Below are 18,580 nucleotides of genomic sequence, written 5' to 3'. Positions count from 1 at the left end.
TCTGCACCCTCAAGAAACCCCCAGTGCCTTGTACAAAGCCCACCCCATGTGGCCCACAGCACCTGTGCTGGCCAGGCTCCCAGAAAATTCTCTATTTTTAAAGTAATTATTTCCCCCTTTGGGGGGACCCCAAAATTTGGAGGTCCCATTCTGGGACTCTGAGGATCCAAACCCCAGAGTACATGTCCTAAACTCCCCTGTGCCCGCAAGTCCTAGAGCCCCTAGGAGACCCCAAAGCCCTAACTCCCAGGATCCCCAAATCATGGAATCCCCAAATCCCCAGGGAATCCCAAATTAAAAAAATCCAATCCCAAGCCCCCAGGAAACCTCAATCATGGAGGTTCTTGTGCCTGGGATGGAGGAGATACGCATCCTGGGCCCCCAGGGCACCTCAAACCCTATTCATAGGCACCAGAAACCCCAAACAGGAATTCTCATCCCCGGAAACCAGAGGACTTCAATGCCCTGAGTCCACGGATCTCAAGACACCCAAATTCCAAGAGCCCCAGCCCCAAGGGAACCCCAAATCCTCAAGCCTCCATCTCATACATGAGGGGCATCAAGGCCTTGAGGGGATCCCAAATCCTGGAGTCCCCATTTCAATCTACATTCTGGTCACAGGTCCAAAACACCAAATCTAAGTTACTGGCCCTGAAGGACCTCAAAGCACCCTGGCCAGACTAACAGCCCGACGGAGACCCTGAAGGCCCAGGGGTCCAGGGCAGACCTGGGGCCCTGAAAACCAAGGACAGCTCACGACTGCCCCTTCACTGCATGTCCCCAAACTCAGCATGACCCCTACCCCCTTCAATAAAGACGTTTCTACGGCTCTCTGTGTCGGGTCGGTGTTTAGGGAGTTACGGCCCTGCCTCCGTACCCTTGCTGGGTACAGCAGTCTCGCATCCCTGCGGCTTTATATAGGATGGCCTAACCTGCGGGGAGTCCTTCCAACCATCGCGTTTTTCCTGTGCCGCCACGGCTGCCCCTCCTTTCTGGGCTCTCCGCAGCGTGGACAGGTTCGATTCTGGAGCTCTGATTGGTCGATGCCAGACGAAGACCCGTCTCTGAAGGGGCCCCAGTGGCTCAGAGGCCGGGAGGCACAGCCTGTCACCGAAGGAGGGCGAGGGGGCGGAACAACAGTGTGTGAGAGCGCCGATTGGGTGGAAGGAGGAGCCTTAGAGCCTTTGAGAATTCCCATTGGTCTGAGAATTCCTGCGTCGGCCATGTGGGTAGGAAGTGGCTGGGAAGGGAATGGGGGTGTTGAATTTGGATTTTGGAGGGGTCACTGGTGGACGGTCAGTTTGGGGCGCCGAGGGCGGAGATGGGGGTCCAAGAGGGCTGAGAGTGGGGATCCGGGGAAGCTCAGATGGGAGTCCGAGGAAGCTAAAATTGTGGGGTTCTAGAAGACAGAGTCGGGGGGAACCAAGGGGTTCAGGGAGGGAAGGTGTGAGAGGGGTCAGGCTCAGGGTCAAAGGTCCAAGGGGGCTTCAGCGAAGGGGCGCTCGGGAAGAGAAGTCTGAGGGGAGTCTAGAGTGGGGAGGATACAAGGAGACTGAAAATGGATGTGTCTGAGGAAGCTTAGATGGGGGCACAAGCGTGCTCAGAATGGGGCGTCTGAAAAGGCTTGAGGCGGAAGGAGGGTCTATGAGGACCTCGAATATTGTTAGAGAGCCGGGCTCGGGATTGCAGGTCTGAAGTTTTTAGGATGAGGTCTCAAATGAAGGTGTTTAAAGGGGGTCTGGGGTGCAGCCCTGGGGGATACGTGTGGAGCTCTTAAGAAAGGCTCCCAGTGGAGTCTGAGGCTGTTCTCTGTAGAGGATTGAGACGGCAGACGTGTAGTTTGATGGGTATTTGGTGGACGGAGTCTGGGGGGAGTACTGTGGGTGCTCACTGTGTTTGGGCAGGGAGCCTAGGGGTGCACTGTGTGGCTTTTGAGATGCTGAGGACGTCTAGGTTTTCAAAACCAAGTGAGTTTCACTAGAGGGCTGAGGTGAGGCCCTGGCCCATGCTGAGACCAGAAAGCTGGATCACAGTCTGCGGGTGGGAGGCTTGGTGATTTCAGCATGTTCTCCCCTCCCCACAGGAATGACTGGGCACACGGACTTGATGTCAATGGAGGATCAGGACGCCAGGGTTCCAGCTCTGGAACCATTCAGGGTGGAGCAGGTTGTCAGGACCGGGGGTGCAGAGGGTGAAGGTGGGAACTAGAGGGCGGGAGATAGAGTGGGGATAGGCAGGCTGACTCCTGGGTTTGTGGGCTGGGACTGCCCCCTCCCTCTCAATTCATCCTTACCCTCAGGGTCTAGCCCTACCCTCACCCCCACCTCCCCATCCCCCAAATAGCCATTGGTCCCGCGACTTAAGGCCCTGGCCTGTCTGGGGACATCCTGAGCTACGCTCCAGAGGAGGGGCTGCTCATGGATGGCAGCATTCCTGTGTGGGTCCAAAGGTCACACCTTCAGGGGGGATCTCTCTATCCTAGGCACCACCTGTAATCTACTATGTCCCTGACTTCATCTCCAAGGAAGAGGAGGAGTATTTGCTTCGACAGGTGACCTGTTTATCCCCTCTTCCCAGAACCCTCTTCAACCCCCAGTTCTCGTAGGAGAGCCCGAAAGGTCACAGTGAGGATTCTTGCAGGAGGGAGAGTGCCACCTGGCACCCATCCCTCACCACCTTCCCTATTCCTTTCTCAGCACCTGCTGGGGCCTGTCAGAAAGGGCTTTTCCCAGGAAGCTTAGGGGAAACCAAACTGATTCTTTTTTTTTTTTTTGGCCACGCCACGCGGCTTGTGGGATCTCATTCCCCTAGGGATTGAACCTGGGCCAAGACAGCCTGTACTAAGACAGCCCTATCCGGCTACCTTAGAGAGAAGGAGGTTATAACATAGGCTGAGATAGCCCAGTTCACTCCCTTGAGATTTGGGGAATGAAGAATTTACAGTGTTCAGATTTCTGTGCTGAGATAACCCAGGCCTCAGAATGTTAAACGCTTCCCTGTGCTGATAGCTCAGCATAGACCCAGAGTCTTGGGAACAAGGTTACCAAGCACAGACCACCTGTGTTAGATAGCCCAGTCTGTACTCTATTCTTAAGGTCTGGGGAAAGGAGAATTTTACAAAGCTCAGAGTCTGTGCACTGGGATAGCCCTTTGCAGCCCCAGAGCCTTGGTTACAGAGCACAGATCTTCCCTGTGCTATCCCAACTAGTCCTGTCTAGTTTGAGTCCCAGGAATGAGTTAGCTCCAAAACTCAGACTCTCATACTGAGACAGCCGCTTCCAGCCCCATAACAATGATGGAAATAAGGAGATTTCTTAGACTTTTTGAGATAACCCTTTTTAGACCCTTGGGGTCTTGGCAGTGGAGAATTTTCAACGTACTCTCTTGGCTATACTGAATAGCCCAGTTGAGCACGTTTTCTCCCCCAGGCAAGAGGAACAAGGAGGTTCCAGGACTCAGACTGTGCTGAGATAGCCCAGGAATCACGAAATTACAGAGTGCAGACTGTTTGCTGGGCTGAAAGAGCCCAACCCAGCCCAGAGCTCTGAGTAGACTCAGACCCTGATTGTGTAGCTCTGGTTCCCTCCCTCAATCCCTAGACACAGAGGTGCTTTGAGGCCAGCGGCCTCCACAGGGGGAAAGGGCAAGAACAAAATCCTGGGAACACTGTCTCGGAGAATGATCCCACAGACACTGAGATGACCCATTTCCACCCTAGGTGAAAACCCCTATGTTGGCCTGGGTGGGAGAATCAGAGAGGGTGGTCCTGGAAAAGGACTGACCCCCTTCCCACCTCCCAGGTCTTCAATGCCCCAAAACCAAAGTGGACCCAGCTCTCCGGGAGGAAGTTACAGAACTGGGGTAAGTGTCTCCGGCTGTGGGCATGGATGATTTAGGGCTGGGGACTGGGGTAGGCAGCTCAGGTTGGATAGTCTCAGGACACTGAGGCGTCAGGGTGCTGGGGGGAGGTCCTTGAGGGTTCAAGGGGTCCCAAGGGCCAGGAGGATTCTCAGGGGTCAGTGGAGGTCCTGAGGGCTTAGGGATTTCCTGATGAGTTGGAGGGTATCTCTAGGGGTTTGGAGAAGTCAGGAAACCTTTGAAGGGTGGAGTGGTGATCTCCAAAGAGTTAGGGGTCCCCGAGGAGGTCAGAGTGCTACCAACCACTGGGATATCCCTAATGGGGGCTCCACATGCCAGAGCTCCTTGTTGGGTGCCCTCAGCACCCCATTTCCCTCCCCCAGGTGGGCTCCCCCATCCCCGGGGGATGGTTCCTGAGCGGCTGCCACCGTGGCTCCAGCGTTACGTGGACAAAGTGTCTGACCTCAGCCTTTTTGGGGGTCTCCCAGCCAACCACGTCCTTGTGAACCAGTATCTGCCTGGGGAGGGCATCATGGTAACCACACTCTCACCCCGACCCCCAGACCTCGGATCCATCATGGGGCAGGGCATCCTGTCGACCCACATCCACTCTCATTAAGCAGCCACATACCCCAACCAAACACTCACCTCCCTGTCCCCAGCTGGGGAGGCCCGCTTTCACCTGAGGGTGGGGGTGTGTGGACTCCTGCCCTGTCCAGCCCTGGTACCCACTCCCCAGCCCCACGAGGATGGGCCACTGTACTACCCGACTGTCAGCACCATCAGCTTGGGCTCCCACACCATGCTGGACCTCTACGAGCCTCGGCAGCCAGAGGATGACGACCCTACAGAGCAGGTGGGCCCTGAGACGTTGCCCCAGCTGCTTGTGGGCACTCTGACACCCCATATCCTCTAAGAGGCCCCAATCCCACCTGCCTGCGGGGTACCCCTGATACCCTTCCAGGCATCTTCCTCTGTCCCCTCATGGAGGACACCCACATCCGCCCAGATGCCCAGCCCATCTGCCTGCAGGGTGCCCTAGAAATCATGATATCCACGGGTACCCCAGTACCCCCATCTGCTGAATGAATATCCTGACATCCTACAGATCCCCTGGCTCCATACATTCAGAGCGCTCCAATACCGCATGCAGGGCTCCCCAGTTCTCCAACAGACACATATCCTCAGATACCCCAACACCAGCCACTCAGGGTTGTCGCTGACATCCTGCCAGACACACTTTCAGTGGCCACTGCACAGGCACCCCAACACTGACTTCCTACCTCCCCCTCCAATAATGTGATCTGTCATGCCGGACACCCCCAGATTCTCCTTGGCACCTCAACACATGACTTGCTGCTCAAGGGCCCCCAGATATCCTGCCTCCCCTCTGTGTTGCTCATGACAGCAGCTTTCCTGACCTCTTTCTTTGCTGTATGTCTGACACCCCCTGGACACCCTGACACCAACTGCTCCTTACGGCTGCCCTTTTTAATCCTACACGCTCCTAGATGCACTGACACCCCCTCCCACTCTGCTGGTGTCCTCAGAACATCCTGATATCCGCACATCCTCCCAGACCACACCTGTTCATCTCTGCCTCCCTTCCTGGCTTCAGCCAAGTCCTCAGCCCAGTTCCACTCAGTTTCCTGGGACCACTGATCCCTCGGTCCCAGCCCCAGCTCCTTGCAGAGCCCAGCTGCAGTTCCCTTAGGCCCTTAGACACCCCTATCTGCAGCATAGTCCCTGCCGAGGGGCTGCTGACACCCCACCACCACCCCGTCTCCACTTCCCTGGAAGCCTGGCCCTGGCCCTGGCCCCCGCGGGATTTTCACTCCAAAGCCTCGATCCCTAGGAGCACACTTGCCCCTCAGCCTTTGCCCCTGGGACTCGCTGACCTTCGCCCCCTGAACCCCCAAACCCGCTGACCTCTCGCCCACCCCACTCCTAACTTCTGGGGACCCGCTAACCTTCAACCCGCCCTGCAGCCCCGGCCCCCGCCCCGGCCGGCCACCTCGCTGTTGCTTGAACCGCGCAGCCTGCTGGTGCTCCGTGGCACCGCCTACACGAGCCTCCTCCACGGCATCGCAGCCGCCAGCGTAGACGCGCTCGACGCCGCCTCCCTGCCGCGCAACGCAGCCGCTTGCCCCTCGGCGCAAGCTGGAGCCCGCTTGGTCCGCGGCACCCGCGTCTCGCTGACCATCCGCCGCGTACCCCGCGTGCTGCGCGCTGGCCTCCTGCTCAGCAAGTGACGCCAGGACCCAGGACCCGCTCGGATTCCCGAGCTCTCGCCTGCTCTGGACTGCTGGCTCCCTGTGGGCAGAGGCGGTTCCCCCCGGGTTATTTTCCCAGTACCTGTGAGGGAACCACAGGAAAAGGCCCCATTCCAAATAAACCACCAACAAAACAATCTTACTCTGGTTTTGGACATTTGGGGGTGGGGGGCCAGATGTTTGGGTTCCTGAGGGGCGCTGCGTCCGGGACCTTAGATGGATGGTGTGGGCTGCCGAGGTCAGATGTTCGGGTCACAGAGTGGAGAAGAACCCAGGGCTCTTGAGGGGCAGGGTTATATCTGGAAACCCCTTAGGTGGGTGGGGTGAGCTTGGGAGGTTCAGCTACTGGTCCGCTGGGGAGGAAGGAGTTAAGTGGTGCTACTATCACCTGAGCTGGGCATCAAATTACCTGGGTCCAGGTTCCTCCTAGAAAGAGGTGGAGCTGAGCCTGCCCCTGGGCTTCTGGCTGCCTCAGGCCTGGGTGAGTCCTACTGAGGAAGTCTGGGAGGATAGGAAAAGGGCTTCTACTCACTGACTCTCTGTCCTCAGGCTCCCCAATATGGCCCTGCCCCCACACCTGGGCCCTACACCCCCCTCAGAGCCCTTCAGCCACCCGCCTGGAGCCCCTAGGGAACTGAACACATCTGGATGCACCATCTGCTCCGCCTCTGGAGAGGAGAGAATCAGGTACGAGCTGGGGCTTTTGAAACTGTGGTCCCCAAAGGGTGGAGGCAGTAGCAGGGGCCTTTTGAGGGTAGGAGGTATTGTAGCTAAGATCACCTGGGGACATGAGAGAGGTAACTGGGGACAGGGGTAGGGTAGGGTGGATAACGGGCACCTAGGCTCACCCAGGGGCCTGTCAATGCCCCCCCCCCCACCATCCCAGGTCAGAACAGGCCCAGAAGCTGGGGCAGGACTCCTTGGACCCTCCCGAGCCCTTCCAGGGTGGGCCGAGGGGCACTGAGCTTGCTGCTGGCCTCCCCAGATTGCCAACGCCCCCTTCTCATGAGGACTCGGCTGGGGCCAAACACCGTGAGGTGAGCTGAGGTGAACTAGGCCCCTGTGCCAGTCCCTACTTCCTGTCTGTCTCCCAGGATCTGGCTTCCACACCGGGGATGAGGTGATTCTGGAAAAATGTTGGGCATCTGTGTGGGGAGGGATGCTCTAGACAATGATTCTTTAACTATCACTATTCAGTATTTTACCAACTGAGAGAGAATTCTTTCATCATTGGCCCTGGTGTAGCCCCATTCCTCGTGGGGCTATCCAGCTCCATCACCCTCTCCCTCTCCAGAGCCCCAGGCCCTATATGTACAAGTTACTAGGAGCCTTGAAAACCTGGAGAATTTGAACTAGAGGTTCTCAGGCCTGGCTCCACTGGGAAGTTTCTCTAGGTGGGAGCAACCCTGGTGCAGACCCAGAGATGGACTCTGCTGCAGAGAAGCACCCAGAGGGCAGGAGCCTGGGTGCAATGGGTGCGGGCCAGGCCTTGGTTGGCTCACTGGCTCTGACTCAGCCCCCTGTGTTCCCCAGCGCCCCGTCTCTGGCTGGGGATTAGAGGCTGAGCAGGACAGCCTGCATCTTTGCCTTTTGGGGCTGGGCCTCCGGCTGCAGGACCTGGAGCAAGGCCTGGGGCCCTGGGCATCAGCCCAGAGCAGGATGGTCCAGCTGCAGGTGAGCAGTGGGAAGCCAAGACGTGGGAGGGTGGGCAGGGCCTCAGGAGTGGGTGCCAGCTTCCCAGGGTGGGAAATGGGTTTATTCCATGTTCCAGGTGTCTGGACGGCAGAGGGGGTGGGGATAGTGACTCCAGGTCTCAGGTCTCTGGTGCCCCTGCTGTGTGTGTATGGAGGCGGGGGGTGGGGATGGGCTGGTGTGGTGTTGGTGATGTCCAACCATGTGTACCCAGGCCCTACAGGCAGACCTGCGTGGGGCAGCTGAGCGTTTAGATGCACTGCTGGTGTTCGGTGAGGGGCTGGCACAGCGGAGTGAGCCTCAGGCCCGGGCATCCCTGGAGCAGGTCCTGAGGGCCTTCAGAGCCCACCGAGACAGCATCCTCCGGCAGCTGTGGCGGCTGCAGGCCCAGCTGGTCAGCTACAGCCTGGTATGGCCCACCCTGGTGGTCCCTGGCGCAGGCGCCGATCCCAACCCTCATGACCTCTGTCCTCTGACCAGGTGTTTGAGGAGGCCAGCACACTGGAGCAGGACTTGGAGGTCGAGGGGGACTCAGACGGGCCAGGACCTGGTGGGGTCTGGGGGCCCTGGGCACCCAGTAGCCTCCCCACTCCCGCAGAGTTGGAGTGGGACCCGGCGGGGGACGTTGGGGGCCTCGGGCCTTTGGGGCAAAGGACAGCCTGGACACCAGGGACTCCCTGTGAGCTGTGTGGCCGCAGGGGCCCCCAGGGCAGGGGACAAAGCCTTGAGGTGAGAGCAGGTGGGGTCACCTCCCCCCAGGCACCCAAGGGACCCTCTGTGTGTCTCCCAGCAGGGCCCTTTTCCCTTCCGAGGAGGTCTTCATGGCTCTGTCTCTCCCGGTGTCTCTTGCTTTTGGTGTCTCAGTGGTCTCCTCACTCATCCCTCTGCCTCTCTTGGCCTCCAGGTGTCTCTGTTGTACCTATATTTCCTCATTTCCTCTCACTCTCCCCCTCATTTACCCCACCACAGCCACACTAGCCTCCTGGCTCTTCAAATATTCCAAATACACTCCCATCTCAAAGCCCCCAGAGACACCGAGCTCACCTCCTCGCTTCATTCCATCCAGTCTCTCCTCAAATGTTACCTCTTCAGAGAGGCCTGCCCTGGCCTCCAAACATTATCACTCCTTATCCTCTTATTTTATTTCCTAACAGCACTTACCACATCTTGACATTATACATTTATTAACTTATGGTCTCTCTCTCTCCTACTAGAATATAAACTCAATGGATGCCAGGACTTTGCCTGTTTCCATGCTCACAGTGTCCCCAGCTCCTAGAATAGCACCTGGCATGTAACAGATGCTCATTAAATATTTGTTGAATGAATGAATAAATAATGTCTCTCTTCTCTTGGTTTCTTTGGCTCTGCCCCTCTCTTCATCTCTCCCTGAGATCTCTCTCTTCCCACAGAATCTAATCTCTGTGACACATCCCCCCTCTTGGCCCTTCCCCAACTTTGTGTCTCTTTGTCACTGATTCTCCAGGGACCCCACTCCTCTCTCTCCCCACAGGACATGCTCATGTCAGGCCTCAGCCACCGGAAACACTTAACAGGTCACCGAAGACGGTCCCTGCTCCGGAAGTCTCAGGTGAGTTGGTCCTCGGCCAGGTGTATCACTCAGGAATGTTGATGGCAAGTGACAGCAACCCGACCCAAATTGAATTACACACAAAAAAGAGGATGCTGTTTTTTTCATGTAACTGAAAAGTCCAGGTGGTGTTGAATTCAAGACCTCAAATACTGTCAGGGCTCAGTCCCTCCCTGTCTTGGGCTCTACTTCTCCAAGGTGGATTCCTTCTCAGCAAAATGGCTGCCCCAGCAGCTACACACTCACTTCCCACTGGCTTACCCACCCCAGGAGGAGAGACTGCCACTGACCTACGGCAGCCAAGTCCTAGGGCTGACTTCTGCTTCCCCAGCTTGGGTCATGGCCTACACCCTGAACCAATCACAGTAGCCAAGCTGATGGAGGGCTCTGGTTGGCCAGATCTGGGTCACATGCCTAACCATGGAGGTGGAGTTTTGAGTTCAGGAAAGTAGGGAGGTATGATACCCTTCTCCCCAAATTGAACCACTGTTACCAGGAAAAGGGAGACTGTTTGGAGGGCAGGCACTGACAGACATCCACTATACCTGGAGATATTCCAAGTCCATGTGGGGTCTTGGGGATGGAGGGAGTGCTAGGAAAGGAGGAGAAATAAGCCCAACTCTGTAGGTCTGTGGGAGTAAGGTAAAGGCCACATTAAATATCACTTCCACCCGTGCTACTGCTGGCTGCTCTCTACCTTTAGGACAAGATGAGGCAAGCATCTCCCAATGTCCAGGATGTGATGCTGGAGGTAGACCCTGGGTGAGATGCCTGGGAGATGGGTCTGGGGGTGTGGGGGTAGGGCTCATGGTGGCAGCCCACCCATACATTGAACACTGCATTTCCCTTTGCAGATCCCCCACTCCTGCATCCAGGAGGCCCCTGACCTTCCTCCTCCTCCTCCTTTTCCTTCTGCTGGTGGGTGCCACATTGCTCCTGCCCATGTCAGGGGGCTCCTGCTGCTCTCCTGCCCGACTGGCCAGGACACCTTACCTGGTGCTCAGCTATGTCAATGGTCCTCCCCCAATCTGACTACACAGTCCAGACATATGTAATAAAGGGTCACTGTCAAAGGATGTGTCTTAGTCTGTTCGGGCTGCTACAACAAAATAACATAGACTGGTGGCTTATAAACAATAGAAATTGATTTTTCACAGTTCTGGAGGTTGTAAAGTCCAAGATCAAGGTGCCTGTCGATTCAGTGTGTGATGAGGACCCACTTCCTGCTTCATAGACGGCTGTCTTTTCACTGTATCTGCACATAGAAGAAGGGGCAGAGAATCCTCTGGGGGTCTCTTTTATAAGGGCACTAATCCCTTTCATGAGGGCTCCATCCTCATGACCTAATCACCTCCCAAAGGCCTCACCTCCTAATACTATCATTTTGGGGGTTAGGATTTCAACATATGAATTTTGAGGGGACACAAACATTCAGTCTATAGCAGGATATGTGGGGATATTGGGTGCTTGAGTACTGAGAATCTTGGGTATGGCCCTGGTACATCTGGACAGCCCCCTCCACAGATCCCTTTGCCTTGAGCACAGAACATGGAACTGAATCAGCCCATCTTGGGTTGGGTTCCCCCAGACCCTGAGACAAAGATTCAAGCACAGGTAGTTTTTTAGGGAGTTGATCCTAGGCAAATGGATAGGGGAATGGGAAGTGAGCCATGGAAAGGAGTTAATGAGCTGGTTGCTGCTCTGGGCACCTAGAGTGCCATCCCCCTAGGGACCTCTGGGAGACTGTGAGACACACTCAAAATTGTCCCACCCAAGAGGTGAAGAAGTTGTGGCATATATGTACCAGCTCCCATCTTTCATTGGTTAAGGACTATTCCTAGAGATATTAACTCCCCAGCACTTCTAGCCTCTCCTGCCTGTAAACGACCCTCAGGCAAAAGGCACAGGTGCTTGCTACAGGATGCTAGAGGAGGGGTGCAGGTGTGCAGGAGGGGTGCAGGTGATGTTGGTGCTGGGTTGCCGACAGCACTTGCTATAGCCCCTGACCTGCATTCATCCACGTGCTCTATTCAAACACTCCACGTGGTGGGCTCCCAGGCTGGCCATCACTGATGCACGACTGTGAAAGCCCCCTTCTCCCAGGTCATCATGCTGAATTGCCAGGCTTCAGTCCTGAAGTCCAGTCCCCAGCCCCAGGTGTCTAAGCTCATCCTCTCCCCAGAGCTTAAGGTATCAGGACAAGGGGTAGAGCAGAACCGGACTCAAGAACAGAGGCAGAAGCCCTGTGCTAGGCTCCTGGATGTGCACTTAAGACAGATCCCTTCTCCTTTAATTCTCACAACCACCTGATGATGTGGCCCCGCTTAACAGAATGGGAAACTGAGGCTCTAGACGGGAAGCCACCAGCCTGAGGCCACACAGGGAGCAAGTGACTGAAGCCAAATCCGCACTGATTTAAAAAGAAATGGGAATTTGTTTTCGTGGGTAACTGAAAAGTTCAGGACCAGAAGCACAGCTGGATCCAGAGGCTCAGTTCTTTCCTCTGTTTTGGCTTCACTCTTATGCAAGTGATCGCCAGAGTGCCCCTCAAAACCTCCAAGCCTACATCCCACCAATTTAGCAGCCAATAGGAGAGTTACTCTTCCCTTACAGTTCCAGCCAAGGACCCAAAGCCAGTGTCACATACTTCACTGGGGGCTGCAGTCAGCCTTGACTGAACCATGTGTACTGAAAACAGGGGGAGAAGTTGTTCTCCAAAAAAAATCAGGGAGCTGTCACCAGAAGGGGGGATGGACACTGAGGGAAGGGGGCAGGAAGCAGCAGATTCTGGGAGTGACTCCAAGTTCGGGGAGAAGTCAGGATGCAAACGTAGATCTGTTCTGTTTCAAATGCCAGGCCAGGTCCTATCCCTGAGGAGGCATGGTGTTCCTGGGGTTACCAGCAAATGGGACAGGCAGAGTCTTGGCAATATTGACCCAACCGATTGGGTAATGGAGCAAATCCATGCCATTCATTCATTCATTCATTTAATATTGACTGAGTCTGCTATGAACCAGGTCCTGGTCAAAGAGCAGGGCTATGATCGTGAACAAGTCAGGCTAAAATCCTGGTCCCTGTGGAGCTGACATTCTAGTGGGAGAAAACAACAGTAAGTAAAAGAAACAGGTAAAATACGTAACAGGTCAGAGAGTGGTTAAGTGCTAAGGAGAAAACTAATGTGGGCAAAGGCAAAGGGGGAGGGGTACAATTAGGATGGTTGAAGAAAGAATCAGGGAGACAATTATATCACTGTGCTATAATTAAGTCATTATACCAAATTGCAGTGAGAACACAAACCAGGAGGACTCCTAGAGGGGTGCTGTCCAAAAGAAATATAATGTGAACCACAAATATAATTTTAAATTTCCTAGCTGTCACAGTAAAACCGTAGAAACAGGTGAAATTAATTTTAATTTAATTTATACTCTAACGCAACATATCCAAAATATTATCATTTCGATATGTAATCAATATAAAAATAATGAGGTATTTTACAATCCTTTCTTCTTACTAAGTCTTTGAAGTCTGGTATGTGTTTTATACTTTATAGCACATCTCAATTCAGATGCTTAATTTTCAACGCATAAAATGAAATGTAGTGCTACCAAAACAATACAGCTGTGTTTAATGACAAAATATTTTACACTGCTACAGTTTAAAATTTTAAGTTACTTAAAATTTATAAAGTTAAAAAAAATTCCCCAGTTGCACTAATCACATTTCAAATGCTCAAGTCACAGGTACTTCCCAGATACCATACTGGACAGTACAGGCCTGGAGGAAGAGCATTCTAGGTAGAGGGGACAGCAAGTGCAAAGGCCCTGAGGTAGAAGTGTGCCTGGCGCGTGGGAAAGCCAGTGTGGTTGGAGTGCGAGAATGGAAGGAGGTAAGGTGAGAGAGGCAGTAGGGCCAGATCAGGTGAAGCCTTGTGGACCACAGTGAGGACTTCTAGTTTGAGTAAGATGGGCACTGGAGGGGCTTTTGTTGTGTCAGCTTTCATTCTGATAATTTTTGAACTTGTACAAAAGGAGAAAGAACAGCATTACAAGTCCTTGTGAACTCATCACTGGCTCCAAATATTATCAACTCAGGGCCAATCCCGTTTAATGCTCCCAGGTGCTCACTCCCCTCTTCCTAGATTACTACTTTGAAGTCAATTCTAGACATTGTATCTTTCTATTCACCAGCAATTCATGGACCATCTCCAGAAGATCGATTCAGTTTTAAAATTTAATCACGGAATTCCCTGGCAGTCCAGTGGTTAAGACTTCATGCTTTCATTGCCGAGCTTGCGGGTTCGATCCCTGGTCGGGGAACTTAAGATCCCACAAGCTGTGCTGCGCGTGCCCCTCCCACACCCCCACAAAAAATCCAATCACAACGCTCTTACTACTATAAAAAAAATTCTAGTCATTCCTCTACATCACTTACACCTAGGATGTCACTATTTGAGGAAGGGAGCTGAGCAGGAGTGCTGGGAATCTGAGGGTATGGCTGGCTCCTCATCCTCATCAGGTACTATGAGTTTCCCAGAATTCCCCAAGGCCCCACTGGGCCACCTCATGCACCTGGTCGCCCCTTTGGGACCACTGAGCTTGTGACCCAAGACAGGAACATATTCTAGTGACCCATCACTCCCAATAGGGTGGAGATCAGAATCTGTAAGGGAGAGCAGATGTTATTATTTCAAAGGTCAGAAATTTAATTTAAATTGATTGTTAAATCTGCGAAGAAGGTATGCATGAGAGATTTATAAAGTCTCAGAAGGTGCAGACTTTACTCTTCTCAAACCTCTTGTAAAAATGTATCCTCTGTGTGAAGATCTCTGGTGCCCAAAGAGGAATGACCAGTGATATGACCATTGTCTTTTTTGTAACTTTTTGTTTTGTTTCAAATTACTGAAAAGCTTTAGGACGAGTACAACAAACCCCCATATACCCTTTACCCACATTCACATAAAATGTTAACATTTTACCCCATGGGCTTCACCATTCACACTCTCACTAATATATATGTGCACATAATTTGGAACCATTTGAGAGTAAGTTGTAGACATGATACTTTTAATTCCTAAGTACTTCAGTGTATAGTTCTTAAGATCAAAAGTACAGATCTTATACAACTAGAGTACAGTTATTGGAATCAGGAAATTTAAAAACTCAGTTCAAGTCTATTATTAACCCACAATCCATATTCCAAGTTATTCCAAGCCCCTTAAGTCCTTTATAGCAATTTTCTTACATCAGGAGATTCTTTTAACAGACAGGTTGAGAGGCACTGACCCTGTGCCTTAGAAGAGTGAAAAACACAGCAGCAGACACAGAGATTACCAGCGGGGGGGCTTTAACGTCAGCACTGAAGTGAGGTGGTTTATTTGGGATGTGATCCCAGGAGGCAGGAGTTCGGGAGTGCGGAGAGTGAGACAGGGCAGGGGAAGATCAAAAAACGTGCTCATGGAGTGATAGCCACTGTGAGCAACTGGGGCTCAGTCCCATGGGGGCACCTTGTAGAACACATTTCATTTGTCCCACCAGACAACAGGCACTTATCCAGTGACTGCTGTCCCCCACAGGCTGTAGTTTGCTCCTAAGGGTATTAACCCACCCCCCATAATTCCCCAAAAGCCCTCAAGCAGAGAAGCAGAGATGCAGGGGCTCAGAGCAGGAAGCTGGCTGCCTCTTGGGAACCCTCCTCTGCAGCTACAAGTGGGGTTGGGACATCATCACCTGCTGCCACATGTATTTAATTCACTGTATCATTATAACAGCCACAGGAGGGAGGCACTATTAGTGTGCCCATTTTTGCAGATAAGGGTGTTGAGGCACAAAGAGGTTAAATCACTTGCCTCCGATCATGTAATCAGTAAGTGTTGAAACTGCGATTCAAACCTAGGCATTCCAGTTCCAGGGTCCATGCTCTTAATCACTGCTCACTCACCTACAACCTCCTCCCTCAAATCAGGCAATCCCCTCCCTCATCCTCTCTACCAGACAAACTCCATTCCTCTGTAATACCCGAGTGAATGTCTCCCTTCCTGACAGGGATACCCAGCCCCAGTGAGAACTCAGTCATTGCCTGCAGCCCTGCCAGAAGCTCCCATCCTGGAGCTTATTAAGGCTCAAGATCTTGGAGCCAGGAGTGAGCAAGAGGAAGAGGAGGGAGATGCAGGTGGAGAGGTAATGGGGGCTGGATAGGTAGGACTTAACCCCTTAAGCCACTTTCAAGACTTTGGCTTTTACTCCAAAATGGAGTCAGGCCAGGATTAACAGCATCACCCTGGCCAAAGAAACTGAGGCAGAGAGACGAACATGCCCATGGAGGCCAAGCACCAACCAGAGACAAAGCTGAAGTAGAAGTCACTTGCGCGAACAGCACAGCCTGTGCTCTGGGGCACTCCAGGCCCCAGCATTTCTCCCCTCGCCCTCTCCGGGCCTTTACCCACACTGGTCCCCCTGCTTGGAAGCCTATCCCTACATTCTGGCAAACACTTTATAATTCTTTAAACTGCACCCCAACTTTATTACTATTTGGGTTCCTGCCTCCCCCACTGGGATTGGGGCAGAGACTGTGTTTCTCTTCTGTCCGTACTACCTTTGATCTGAGGTCTGGGCTCCTTTCCTGAGGTCCTCCTCCTCCTCTCAACTGCATTCAACTGCTTTCCACTTATTTAACCGACATCAGTGCAAATACAGCTGAGGGCTGCAAAGTGCAGTACTCCAGAGAATACCTAGGGCAGGTCTATGGGGGGAGGCATGCCTGCGGCCTTTGGGTCCACCTCTCCTCCCCAACCCCTCAGCCTTGCTAACAAAAATCCCAGCTTGTAGCTGAGGCTGGACTCCTCAGCCAGGTTTGAGGGCCCCACTACTACCTCAGGGGTTACCAGCCAGGTCTCCTCAGCTCCACTATTCCTCTCCTGCCTCATTACCCTCCATTAAGGAGTCTACTGGGGCTTCTTTGGGGTCAAGCCAGGCTGGGTCCCCTCCATGGATCTGCCCAGGAGAGAGAACTATGCGGCTCCAACCAATCTGCCATTCTAGAGGGCTCCAGAGGGGAAGAGACAGCTCCCCACACCCATCCCTTGCCAGAGGGTCACTAGTTGGGGTGTGTGTGTGTGTGTGTGTGTGTGTGTGTGTGTGTGTGTGTGTGTGTGTGTGTGTGTGTGTGTGTGTGTGTGTGTGTGTGTGTGTGTGTGTGTGCCTCTTCAAAAATCCCCCCAAACATTAAATCTTTAAGGCCACCAACAGGGAAGTAAGCACATCCCCAATTTTATTGCCTTTTTGTCCAACAGTCCTGAGCAGGGAAAGGAGCAGGAATCCGGAGTCTCCCTCAGAAGTATCACGTAGAGGTCTTGAGGGGGTCTTTAATTGATTAGCTGGGGTGAGAGACTCCCTACCCGCTTCCTCATCGATCCTAGTTTGTCACAATGGGCGAAAGATTTTTCTAAGGGGATTTCAGGCTTCTCACTGGCCATCAGGGCATCTTCCCAAACTCCTCAGCAAAAAAGTCTGCTCTCCTCATAGTTACAAAGAAGGGAGTCTCCTTGAGGAGCCAGGAGTGGTATGTTCTCCCGGGTCTGGAGAAGGGCGTGTCTGTCTCTTTCTGTCCAACAGCGGGGCGTCCTGGTTCCCCAAGGCCTTCGGGTAAGTAGCTCTCAGCTTGACAGTCCAGCCAGCCGGCGACCCAGGCTGCCCCAAGCCCTCATGGGTAAGTCTGACCCGTTACCATACATCGGGCAAAGTCGGGCATCTCTCGCCATCGCATCCTACGTCGCCAGGAGGGCTCTTCAATTCCCCCAATCTGTCGATCTGGTCTCTCAAGACCTCTCACCTTCCATCAGGCCGGTTCCCCGGTCCCCCCACGCAGTCAGGCGGGCCCCCGGTTCCCCTGAGCCACCGGGTGACGGTCACCGTCCATCCGGCGCGGTCTTCGGTACCCCCATGCTGTCCAGCGGTCTCCTTGGGCCGTCACCTTCGTCAGGTGGGGTCCCTGGGGCCCCCGCGCCGGGGGACTCCTCAGTCGGGCCCCGCGTACTCACAAAGGCACCCATGGCCGTGGCGTGACCCGAGCGTAGCAGCTGAAGCTGGCGCCGTCCACGGCGGTACAGGTACTCGATGCGCAGTACGTCGGAGCGTGGCAGGCGGGCGTGCTGCCGGAACTCGGCCCGCACCCGCGACTCGGCGCCCGGCTTTCCGTGCCCGGCGCGCAGCAACTCGCGGTACAGACTCAGAACTTGTCTCTGAAGCCGGCTGTGCCGGCTCATGGTAGCAGCTGGGCCGCGGGCTCACACAGTGGACGCCCCACCGAGTGGCGCGGCAGAACAGTTGGAAGAAGCGGTGAAACGCGACAACTGACGCTTTCACCACCCACCCCCAGCTTTGCGGCGCCGTCGCGTCCCATAGGTTGTCGCTGCTGCTACGTCACAATGTTGTGGGTAAGGGGCGGAGCTTCTGGTTCACTGGCCCGCCCCACAGGAAATCAGTGTCCTTTAGAGGACGGTACTTCGGAGGGCCTGGATGAGGAGGGCGCTAGGCGCTGAGGCTCTTAGGTTTGGGGTCGGAAGGGACCAGGGGATCCTGACCTGACTCTTGGGTCCTGCGAGTGGAGAGAGCTAGAGGTTGGAGCCCTTGTGAGCCTCAGGGCTCTGGGGGCACTGGGAGAGAGAAGACAGGCACAGGCATGCTTTTGTCCTCAGTTATTTTTTAAAGCAATCTCGGGAAGCTCCATGCGTTCCCACCCGCAGAGCAGGTGTGCGTCGAGAGTCCCAACCCTGGGGACGGGCAGAGAGACGGGGTCACGCGGTGAAGTGTTGGGTCACAGCCGGCAGGACAAGCTTCTCGGTGCTGAGAAGATGGCGTGAGAGATGGTGTGGGCTGTAAGCCCCCAGACGCAGCCTGTAGCGCAGGGAGTTGGGCTCTTAGCGCCCTCTACCGACATGAGTCGGGTCCGAGGGTAGGAGAGGGAGCGGCCTCCCCAGCTGTTGAAGTCCAGAGTCCAGCCCACATGGCACATTTCGACTAGGCTGGCACCCCGATGTCCAGGGAGTATCAGGTCAGCCTCAATTCCGTTAGAGTCCCCGCAGGCTACGCGGAGGCGTACTTGTAGGGCTGGGAGACCTGCAATGCCACGACCCCCTCGGACCCTACCAGCACCCGGAGCGTGGGGGGCC

General features: G+C 54.3%; 3 protein-coding genes across 4 annotated transcripts; 2 read left to right on the top strand and 1 right to left on the bottom strand.

The window, feature by feature from the left end:
* Window positions 1–1,246: 1,246 nt before the first annotated feature.
* Window positions 1,247–6,524, top strand: ALKBH6 (alkB homolog 6). Of its 2 annotated transcripts, none has more exons than XM_082863595.1 (7): window positions 1,247–1,295; window positions 2,084–2,166; window positions 2,483–2,551; window positions 3,801–3,861; window positions 4,242–4,393; window positions 4,598–4,714; window positions 5,847–6,524. In XM_082863595.1, exons 2-7 carry the CDS (start codon window positions 2,086–2,088, stop codon window positions 6,108–6,110), a joined length of 744 nt encoding a protein of 247 aa, XP_082719721.1. In that variant the 5' UTR covers window positions 1,247–1,295; window positions 2,084–2,085; the 3' UTR covers window positions 6,111–6,524. The 2 variants fall into 2 exon arrangements, with proteins under 2 accessions (XP_082719721.1, XP_082719720.1); XM_082863594.1 differs by having other exon boundaries at window positions 4,221–4,393.
* Window positions 6,525–6,534: 10 nt separating this feature from the next.
* SYNE4 (spectrin repeat containing nuclear envelope family member 4) lies at window positions 6,535–10,446 on the top strand (the record flags this gene model as incomplete). The annotated part of the gene is made up of 8 exons (XM_082863593.1): window positions 6,535–6,818; window positions 7,018–7,168; window positions 7,665–7,805; window positions 8,038–8,232; window positions 8,304–8,552; window positions 9,337–9,414; window positions 10,118–10,176; window positions 10,269–10,446. The coding sequence occupies exons 1-8, from the start codon at window positions 6,691–6,693 to the stop codon at window positions 10,444–10,446; spliced, it is 1,179 nt and encodes a 392-aa protein (XP_082719719.1). The 5' UTR covers window positions 6,535–6,690.
* A 6,157-nt stretch (window positions 10,447–16,603) lies between these two features.
* On the bottom strand, window positions 16,604–17,742 carry SDHAF1 (succinate dehydrogenase complex assembly factor 1). The gene has a single exon (XM_082862609.1). The coding sequence runs from the start codon at window positions 17,672–17,674 to the stop codon at window positions 17,318–17,320; it is 357 nt and encodes a 118-aa protein (XP_082718735.1). The 5' UTR covers window positions 17,675–17,742; the 3' UTR covers window positions 16,604–17,317.
* Window positions 17,743–18,580: the final 838 nt, after the last annotated feature.

The sequence above is a fragment of the Leucopleurus acutus genome (genome assembly GCF_964270905.1).
Source record: "Leucopleurus acutus genome assembly, chromosome: 20".
NCBI lineage: Eukaryota > Metazoa > Chordata > Mammalia > Artiodactyla > Delphinidae > Leucopleurus > Leucopleurus acutus.
This window is presented reverse-complemented; position numbering and strand designations above follow the sequence as displayed.

Bases quoted from the DNA above. Each gene is read 5' to 3' on its own strand.
- SDHAF1 (XM_082862609.1), bottom strand. From the start codon at position 17,674: ATGAGCCGGCACAGCCGGCTTCAGAGACAAGTTCTGAGTCTGTACCGC.
- ALKBH6 (XM_082863594.1), top strand. From the start codon at position 2,086: ATGACTGGGCACACGGACTTGATGTCAATGGAGGATCAGGACGCCAGG. The intron at 2,552-3,800 runs GTGACCTGTTTA...CCCACCTCCCAG, and splicing joins AGGAGTATTTGCTTCGACAG to GTCTTCAATGCCCCAAAACC. The intron at 4,715-5,846 runs GTGGGCCCTGAG...CCCGCCCTGCAG, and splicing joins ATGACGACCCTACAGAGCAG to CCCCGGCCCCCGCCCCGGCC.